The sequence below is a fragment of the Scardinius erythrophthalmus genome, assembly GCF_964197995.2.
Source record: "Scardinius erythrophthalmus genome assembly, chromosome: 13".
Lineage (NCBI taxonomy): Eukaryota > Metazoa > Chordata > Actinopteri > Cypriniformes > Leuciscidae > Scardinius > Scardinius erythrophthalmus.
In genome coordinates this window covers 38,784,576-38,794,917 of record NC_138233.1, presented here as the reverse complement: position 1 = coordinate 38,794,917, position 10,342 = coordinate 38,784,576, and the positions used below count along the sequence as shown (strand labels likewise).

Here is a 10,342-nt window from a genome sequence, read left to right as displayed (position 1 = left end):
TAGAGCCTAATAACATCTGGCAAAGGGACTACCAATGAAAACTAGCCTTCGGGCTAATTTGGGTACATTTACATTTATGAATGTTAATTAATGTACATTGTCCCTTTTTTCTAAATGAATAAATAAAATAAATAAATAAATAAACAAAAAAGTGATGTGTCGATGTTCCCGTATTCCCTGAGCTGTTTGCAGGGCCTTCACACGGGTCTTGATCGTTCCCTTCAGATTGAAACATCACTTTATATGGTATGGGCAGTATTTTAATTACATGTATTTGAAATACGCATTTAATTACATTTGAGTATTTTGTATCATTTGTATTTTTTCTATAATTTGTACACTTCACAGGGCACTTATGGTCGAATGGAACGCACTTGAGGATTTCAGAGGGGTTTTCTGCACAGGGAGTGTTAATATTAACTTTTTTCCGTTATGTTATCTGCACATCTTAGGCCCCGTTCACACCGCAAGTCTTAATGCTCAATTCTGATTTTTTGCTCAGATCCGATTTTTTGATTGGCTGTTCACATTACCTTTTACAATGTGACCTATATCTGATTGCAGTGTGAACTGTTTGAGGTTTCAAACTAACACGCATGCGCAAAAGAACAATAAAAATGACATCAGACGCAGCACGCGGTTGCACTATTATGGAAGAAGTAAGCATATTCGCATTTATTGCAAAATGTTTGTGTAATGGAAGCCGTAACATCAATGAGCAGGTGCTGAGGAGGAGAAGAAAGAGAAAGAGAGCAAAATTGGCAGTTTTTGCCTTTTGCGGGTTTATGGCTGCAAATTCATTACAGAGGTCTGTGTGGATGCGTAGACGAAGCCAGGAGTGGTGGGAATGTGATGTGAATAGTTTCACTGAGACGCTGTTTTTTGAAAACTTTAGGATGTCGAGGGCAACTTTTGATTATATCTGTCAGCGCCTCTCCTCAAGACTCCAACGGCAGGACACTCAATTTAGGCGACCCATCTCCGTACGGAAACGTGTAGGAGTTGGGCTGTATTGGCTGGCAACGGGGGTCAGTTACCGCACGATGGGTAACCTGTTTGGCATTGCCAGGTCTTCTGTGTGCACGATTGTGCACGAATTTTGCAAGGCCGTGCGCCAAGTCCTCATGCCCGAGTTCATAAAACTGCCCGAAGGAGACGCACTCTGGGATGTCCTACAAGGCTTCCAAATGAGGTGTGGTTTTCCACAGTGCGCTGGAGCAATTGACGGGAGTCATATCCCCATCATTGCCCCAGAAGAAAATCACGTCGACTACTTCAATCGCAAAGGATGGCATTCTGTCCTTCTGCAGGGAGTTGTAGATCATCAGTTCTGGTAAGCCTTCTACAATTATGAAAATAATCTATCCTGGATTTTTTTTCTAGTGTTAGCAGTCAGTGAGTGAAAAGTCTGATTTAGGTTTTTAAAATAGTTAAATAATGCTGCCTTGTGATACAATTATGTGGTATGGCAAGCCGCTTTAACATTTAATCATTTAAACCTATAGTCTCTATTTTCGTGCTAGCACTTATTTTTTAGATATTATCTATTCCATTAAGTACTAGTACTTATTCATTAGCTAAATAAATGCGTATTAGTACTTAATGGAATAGATACTAGTATCTAAAAAATAAGTACTAGCATGAAAATTTAGACTAGTTGGTTTAAATGATTAAATGTTAAAACGGTTTGTCATAGTATGACTTGTCATTAGCCCTACTGATATTAAAATATGATAGCCCCTCTGTGTTTACAGTAACCATCTTTGTTTTGCAACCCCCTACCGATCATTTAAAAATTAGCCTATATTTAAATGTTTCACAGTGCAGTAATAACTGATATGTGTTTCTTTTCATAATTGTTTACATGGACAAAATTATAAAATAACACATCACTTGTCCCCATAACAGTTTCACCAACATCTACACGGGATGGCCTGGAAGTGTCCATGATGCCAGGGTTCTTAGGAATTCACGTGTCTTTGCAATGGCAGAGAGAGGGGAGCTTTTTCCACCAGTAAGTTGTTCTATAACAATCATGCACACATGTATACACACACACTCAAATCTTATTTGGAAACAGTACCATCTTAGTATTAAAGACATTAAAATGTTTCAAGAAACATATTATAACATCTAATAAATTCAACTTCTCTTATTTTCCAAAGGACACAGTGGAGATCAACGGTGTCGAAGTACCGATCATGCTGCTTGGTGACCCGGCATACCCCATGAGGAGCTGGCTTATTAAAGGGTACACTGACACAGGGAACCTGACAGAGCAGCAACGGTACTTTAACGAGCGACACAGCAAAGCCAGGGTGACGGTGGAATGTGCATTCGGCCGATTGAAGGGGCGGTGGAGATGCCTGGGGAAACGGCTGGATGTGGACATCTCCACTGTCCCTACCATCATAAGTGCATGCTGCACTCTCCACAATGTGTGTGAGAAGCATGGCGAGGCCTATGAGGGACCTGCTCAAGCTATTCTTCAGGACAACAGGATTGCAGAAGGAGGGGCACAAGATGCTGCTGAGCCAACAAGAGTCAGAGAGGCACTGAAAGAGTTTTTTTACAGCCAACGCTGATTCACATAAGAAACTTTATTTTACAATGTTTAAACATAACATTCTCAAAGTGTGGATCAACAAAAAAACTGTTTTCAATACTAATGATGAAATGGTCAGTTTTGTTCTAAAATAAAAATAAAAATGAAATGTATCCCTGTAAAATTAGTTGTGCAGGTGGATGCAAACAAATAATTCATATAAAAATCATCAAATTTTCCACACAAGAATTTTTCTTGGCTAAAAAATAAGAAAACCTGCTAACTTCAATGTTCTACTTTGAATAATTACTCTGAAAACACAAAATAAAAATTATTCTGCTATAGTGCAAGTCTCTGTCGGTTTAGTAACGCTACATAATGTTCAAATTGTAACCTGAAATCAAACTGTCAAATATAACCTGAACTGTTATTAATCTTTATAATGATGTATACACTTTGCATAGATTGACCAACAATACTGAAAGCAATTCACAATATTGGATCTGATTTACTTTTCCTCATCATCTGAAGGTCGGTAGAATGGTGGATGTCCTGAGGCCTGGCTGAAAGGCTGCTGAACAGGACCTTGAGGGTGTGCTGACACCTGGCTGAAGGACTGAGGTAGATCTGGAGGATGTACAGGGGGATGGGTGAAAGGTTGAGCCAGATCTTGCAGAAAAGTTAGAGGCTGGTTGGTTGTCTCGTTACATGGTGGCGGCTGAGGTGAACCCATGCTAAATTTCGGGGGATGAGTAAAGTTGTAAAAGGTAGGCTGAGGCGGCAGTTGTATTGGGTTGTACTGTGAGGGCTGAACTGGTGCTTGGTAGATAGGTGGAAATGGGGACCTTGCAAGAAACTGTGTGAACATTGAGAGCATTTTGAGCTCATGCTCATGCTGTGCTGCTTGCATTTTCAATTGAAGCTCAGTGTCGTCTTTGTTATTGAGGGCACTGCTGATCTTTTCAGCGAAGATTTCCAGTGTTGCTTCCATCTTGGTCTTCCTTTTCCTGCTCTTGGCAGATGTAGCTGTAAGAAAGAGGAGAAAGTGTTTGGTCATTGGCCACAATTAAAAAAATAAACAGTTATGCTTGGAGGATAGACATGAGTATAAGTAAACACTTAGCAGTAATACAGTACAGTAATAGCAGAATCCAAAAACAGTAGTGGATGGGTTAGCGAAGCGAATACTAATGATTTAGCAACAGCCTGATAAAAACATGAATATTCTTACTTCCAGAGGACTTGGTGGCTGTTGTGCTTCTTCCAGTGGTCTCTGTAATGCCTGCAGCTGATGAGCTTTCTCCAGATGTCGATGCAGAAGACACAGAAGGTGCAGATGGGAGTGACTCGGTGCTTGTATCATCTGGTGCAAGCAAACATATAATGTACTGCTATAATGTGATGTATTCATTGCAAATATTATGAGCTGTTTCACGTTAACAATTTACATAACACCCTCAACACACACACGTTACCCTGAGAAGATGAGGATAACATGGCAGCCCCCTCCTTATAATTTATAATATGAGATTTGGTTATGAGCCAGGTTACCAGTGCACTGGATCAGATCGTAGATATATAACGGAGACTGTGTACATTTTTGAATGTCGAGCCCGATCTCATGAAAGTGCGTATCTATAACGGTTACCAGAAATTAAATTGATCGTGCCATTTATACGCCTTAATTTGTTTTTGCGTTTATAATATTCACTTTATTGCGTGTAAAGCACGCACACTAATACCATTTGCAGTGTGCATATGCGCACACACACACAATTTTTTTTTTTTTGTCCGTTTAAATGGTAACCTACGAGAAATAAAATTTGTGATAGCCTATAGATACGCACTTTCATGAGTGTTTGGAGCGACAGTCACGTAAAGGGTACAAGTCTCTGCTTCTCTGGTTTGTTTCCCAGTTGTGCAAAGAAAACTGACTGAAAACATAACGTTACCTGTCTCGCCATCTATATCCAGGCTGTCTGCCGAACTCCTCGGAGTTTCAGGCTCCTCTTCACCTGCTTCGTAGCTATCCAGCAGCTCCAACGGCTGACAGCTGGGTTTATCGCCCATAACACAGCTAATTTCGTTATAAAATGGGCAAGTGATGCGACCACGACCGCTTCGGTTGTTAGAATCATTTGCTTCTTTAAATTTACTTTTAAGACTCTTCACCTTTCTTTGACACTGCAGCCACGTTCTCCTGTGTCCCCGTTCTTCCATTTCGTGCGCAATTTTTTCAAAAACTGCGCGGTTACGGTAGGAGCCTTCAAGTTTGCTTTGAATTGAAGTATCTCCCCATATGCTAATAAGGTCTAACACCTCACTTTCCCTCCACTGACTCGCTCCATCGCTGTTCTCCATATTATGTAGTCAAGTTTTTAATGTCAGACTCAGGCTGTCTGTGTCTGTTGTGTCTAAGGTGTCGCCGGCGCACAATTGTGACAAATGTCGACGTAGAATGACGTAAAAGTCCCATCAAATCCGCCTTGGTTGTTCACACTGCGGTCGCATTGAAAAAAATCAGATATGGTTCTGATTCAGTACCACATATGTATGTGGTCTAAATCTGATTTGAAAAAATCAGATCTGGGCTAGATTTGAGTGTTCACACTACCTATGAAGAAGTCTGACCTGGTCACTTGACCCCAAAAAAATCAGATTTGGGCCACTTTTGCCTGCAGTGTGAACGGGGCCATAGACTCAAACAAAACAAGAACTAGGCCTTGGACACACTTATACACTCAACGCACATACATTTGAACATCTGACAACTCTTGTTATATTTCTAAACATGCCCTATAAGGCAGATGTTGATCTTGAGTATATGATTGGATGGCCTGGCCATCGTGGATGAATCTGCTTTATCTTTTGTATAAATACGACCCTTCTTTAATAAAATTGATTGTTATGGTATTACACGGTCTCAGTTTCTAACTGAAAGCTTCGAGGCTGCAGATAGTCTTCCTGACAAATAATCTAACAGGAGTAAAAATAAAAAATAAAATAAAAAAAACCCAGACCATTTATGATATTCTGCCCTTGATATGGTTTGGGTACCTCCTTTCAATATTCTTTCTTATTGTGTCTTTCCAAGATTTGAGGGAGAAAACAGAACAGCTTTACAGTTTTTCCCAATTGCTAAAACACAAAAAGTGAATGCCCAGATCAAAGCGTCAAAACCGTACCGTTTGCATGCATGTCTTACACACAGGCACCAAATGAATAAACACATTGTAGGCATTGCACTGCAAACAATTGTGCAACACACAGTGCAAAACACTACACACACAGTGTTGTATGTTACACACGTTGGAAAATGAGGAAACACTGCATACAGCACATCCATTCAATACAGTTTTTGCCCGTTGCTTGAATACATTTTGCAAAACTTCGCTCATTGTGCCAAAACTCTACACACAAGTAAACATGACACAACACTGGGAAATATACCATTCACATCTGTGTCAAATTGAAACTCTACTATCAAAACCTAAACTCTGCTATCAAAACCTAACATTCATTTGTCAAAATGTAACTCTGATGACAAAATGACACATACTTGCATCATATGCATACACTTTCAGATCAGGGGGAATACACTAGTCTACTTTATATAAAACACTGCAGTCTTTGATTTTCACTGTTTATTCAGAAGGCATATTTTCAGGAGGCACATTTTCAAACAACCCAAAATTGTGCAAAAAAAAAAAAAAATTGTCCACATTTGCCCTTTGGCCAATTACATTACGACCCCTTCATTTACATTTTTCATTTCATTTAGCTGACGCTTTTATCCAAAGCGACTTACAATTGCTACATATGTCAGAGGTCGCACGCCTCTGGAGCAACTTGGGGTTCAGTGTCTTGCTCAGGGACACATTGGTGTCTCACAGTGGATTCAAACCCGGGTCTCTCACACCAAAGGCATGTGTCTCATCCATTGCGCCACCACCACACCTTCGTCTTGTTTTGCTCAGGTCGAATTCAGCTTCATCAATGAAAATGAATTCATGAGGCTGTGCAGCTCCATCCATGGCCAAGATTCTCTGTAACAAAAAAAAAACAACATATTACTGTACTACAGTGCTACACATACAGAACCCTCACCCCATCACACAGGTACCCGTGTAGCTCTCCGAATGGATCCATGTGGTACTGATATGGTACATATTCAGCTGCTACTGGATTTCACCAATACTGTATTGTAAATGTAAAGGACAGTTACACTTACCCGTACATATTCAGCTCGAAGTCCTTTGACCCTGACACTGTTCCTCTCAAATGGGACCCTGTAGAGCTGCTTCATGGTGATGTTGTGTTTTCCCAAGATGCGTCTGATGGTGGTGATGCTCACATGGTTTATGTTGTTGAACACTTGCCTGTCTGCAAGTATTTTCTGTAGTAGCTGGTGGAGACGGATGGCATTGTCTGCCCTCACTAGGTCCACAACGGCAAGTTCCTGCTGTTGTGTGAACAGGCGTTGGCGTCCTCCCCCAGAAGGTCTTTTAGTCATTCTAGAGAAATACAACCACAAATTGTCCTCGGTTTGCTTCTTTTTCTTACAGTACTTTACTGTATATACTGTATCATCCACTGTACTGAAACATCTCAATATAAGTAATCATGGTATGTTTCACAAAAACTACCACTTTGGCTGCAAAAGGAGCATTAGCACCCTGCAATACCCTGTTGTTTTACATGATGTGGTAATGTGATATACTGTAGTACAGTGCTGTAAATACCATCTGAGTAGAGTAGAAGGTAGAGAGGTGAAGACATACCTGTGTTCTAGTCAGAATGTTCTTACAGATGCCACTGTGAAGCGGCTTAGATGTGGGCGGACTCTCTGCCCAGCTTCCCTCATAGTCAGGCCATGGTTGATGACATGGTCCACCAAAGTTGCTCTTATATCATCAGAAATAGGGGTGGGTGCATGGCCTCTTTGACCTTGACCTTGTCCTCTTCGTCCTCCACGTCCTCCTCATCCTCCTCGCCCTCCTCATCCTCCTCGTCCTTCTCATCCTCCTCATCGTCCTCGTCCTCCTCATCCTCCACATCTTCCTCTTCCTCTTGCTCTCCCTCCATCCATGCTTGCAAAGTTCTTGAAATGGCTAAACTGAGGGCTTTTTGTAGCTGGCTGATTGGTGTTCAGTTTTGCAAGTAAGTGTCTTCATGTGTGTATTTGAGTGGTTGCAATTACCCGATGTGTTTTGTATTTTGGATACATGTGTTTTCCAAATGGCACCCTGAGATTTCATTTTTGAACGAAGTGTCTTATGTATGAAATAGAGTGTAGTATGCAGGACCAAGTGTGTTGCATAAAGGAGTAAGTGTGTTGCAGAATTGCAACTAGAGTGCAAAGCAGCACTTTTGTTTAAGGTATGGGTACATGTGTTTGAGGTATGGTAACAAAAGCTTCAAGTTGTGTTACTTTAGTCTAAGCATGGGTCTATAGTGTTCAAGCAACGGGCAAAAACTGTAATAAAAACACATGCGACAATAGCAACACCCCCGCTCACACAGTAAAACACTTAACCGGTAATTGAACACCAATCAGTCACAGCTGTAGCACTATAAATAGAACTCAGGTATGCGCACCTGTCGTGATACAATTGCGAATATGGAGGCCGAAGGACCAAGGGGAAGGAGAAGACGAGGAAGAGACGGGGGAAGAGGGAGAGGAGAACGAGGAAGAGATGGAGGAAGAGGGAGAGGAGAACGAGGAAGACATGGATATATACCTTGCAGTCACCCCCCTTCCATTGGGGGACACTGCCAACATTTTGGTGATATCCGAATGTGTCCAACCCAATCCACAGTCATTGTGTGACATTGTAGAGGCAGTACCGCTGTATTCAGGAACACAATAGTGACATTTTGGTATATGCATGTTCTGTTACAGACTGTCCTGGCCTTCGATGCGGCAGCGCAGCAACATGAGGACATCTACATAGATGAAGCTGGGTTCAATCTGGCAAAAGACCAGACGTCGGGGCCGGAACATCATCGGCCAAAGGGCCATCGTGAACATCCCCGGGCAGCGCGGGGACAACATCACCATGTGTGCCGCCATTAGGTGGTCAAGGGGTCCTCCATCACCATGCCACCCTAGGACCCTACAACACTGCACACCTACTGGCATTTCTCGATGCACTACATGCTGTGGTCACACAGGACAGACCAGGCCAGCCCATGTTTGTTATCATCTGGGATAATGTCAGTTTCCACCGGGCTGCTCTGGTCCGGGACTGGTTTGCCAACCACGACCATTTCATAGTGCTGCACCTTAGGCTTGGGCGGTATTCGAATTTTGATACCGTCAAACCCCCTCCCTATTTTACCGGGGTATACGGTATTACCGTGACTAATTAAAAATTATGACATAATGGGCTCAGACGGCGTCACCAAACTGTTGGTTTGTGCCTACACAGTTCAGAAACTGAATGCCAGATCGGGCAAAAAAAAACAAATCAAGCCGTGCACGTTGTGTCTGAGTCCGGTCGACGGCATTAACTGTTATTATGAGCCCGAGCCCACCATTATTCAACATAATACTGTGTGCGTGCAACAAGCAAGAAGTGCCTTTGTAATCCGGTGACGCGTGTCCATTTGATTTTTATTAATAAAGCTTTTCTGCAAAGGTGGAAGTTGACGATCGCCATCTCTGTAGTGAGCGCGCATATAGAGAGAAATGCACATCATTGATTAATCAGACTATATTTCTTTTCGTTTTGAATTGTTTCGTTTAAAGAAATTGACGATCACCATCTCCATAGTGAACGATAGAGAGAAATGCACATCATGGATTACAGAGAGTAGGCTAGTCTATTTCTTTTCGGTTTGTATGGTTTCGTTTGCTGAAATTGATGATCACATCTCCGTATGAACGCGCCTAGAGAGAAATGCACATCATGGATTAAATAATCAGAGTGGCCTTTGTCTTTTCGTTTTGAGAAATTGACGATCGCCATCTCTGTGAACGCCATAGAGAGAAATGCACATCATGGATTAATCAGAGAGTAGGCTACCCTATATTTCTTTTCGTTTTGAATTGTTTTGTTTAAAGAAATTGACGATCGCCATCTCCAAGTTTCGGTTAATTTATGAGATTTCAATGCAAGTGACCGCAGCATGCCATCGCCCATCATGTCATGATTATATTAAATATATAGGCAATTGGTTGATGAAAAATTTATTAAAATTAAGATACAATTTATACAAAACGAAATTCGTTTTAAAGAGGCCTTTTACAAAACTAAATTTATTGAAGTGGTCAAATCGTCTGACTCCCGATGCATCCCATCTTATTTGTGCTGTTCACTTTTCATAATCAAGAAAGATGGAAAAAAATAACATAATAATATTTTAACAAATACGAAACTTAATGCGCTTATTTAATGAACTCGAGAACAAAATGCATCCTGGCAGCAGTGAGTGGGTGGTAGTTTCGGAGATGCGACATTAGGTTAGAGGTGTTTGTTTACATCTCTCGCAGTCACCTTTTTATGGAACAATTTACAAATTGCCTCGTCAGTATTTACCGCCTCTCCCTTCTCATTCGGTTGGAACCAGAAATATTGCCAAACTGCAACCACACATAAGCATTTTTTAGGCAATAAATAAATTATAGCCTATATATTATATGCTATATATAAGTGCCGGTAATGACGGTATTGAAACTGATACCGGTGCTATTTTAAGATCCCGCGGTATCCGATATTACCGTAATACCGCCCAACCCTACTGCACCTGCCCCCTTATTCACCGTTCCTAAATCCGATCAAGGAATTCTTTTCG

General features: G+C 41.4%; 1 protein-coding gene across 1 annotated transcript; it reads left to right on the top strand.

Annotated features, from left to right (window-relative positions):
- Positions 1-901: 901 nt before the first annotated feature.
- Positions 902-2,890, top strand: LOC308700534 (uncharacterized protein). The gene is made up of 3 exons (XM_081382163.1): positions 902-1,333; positions 1,909-2,014; positions 2,166-2,890. Exons 1-3 carry the CDS (start codon positions 1,044-1,046, stop codon positions 2,583-2,585), a joined length of 816 nt encoding a protein of 271 aa, XP_081238289.1. The 5' UTR covers positions 902-1,043; the 3' UTR covers positions 2,586-2,890.
- Positions 2,891-10,342: the final 7,452 nt, after the last annotated feature.

Coding starts and splice junctions, on each gene's coding strand:
- LOC308700534 (XM_081382163.1), top strand. CDS start 1,044: ATGGGTAACCTGTTTGGCATTGCCAGGTCTTCTGTGTGCACGATTGTG. Junction 1,334..1,908: donor GTTGTAGATCATCAGTTCTG/GTAAGCCTTCTA, acceptor TCCCCATAACAG/TTTCACCAACATCTACACGG. Junction 2,015..2,165: donor GAGGGGAGCTTTTTCCACCA/GTAAGTTGTTCT, acceptor TATTTTCCAAAG/GACACAGTGGAGATCAACGG.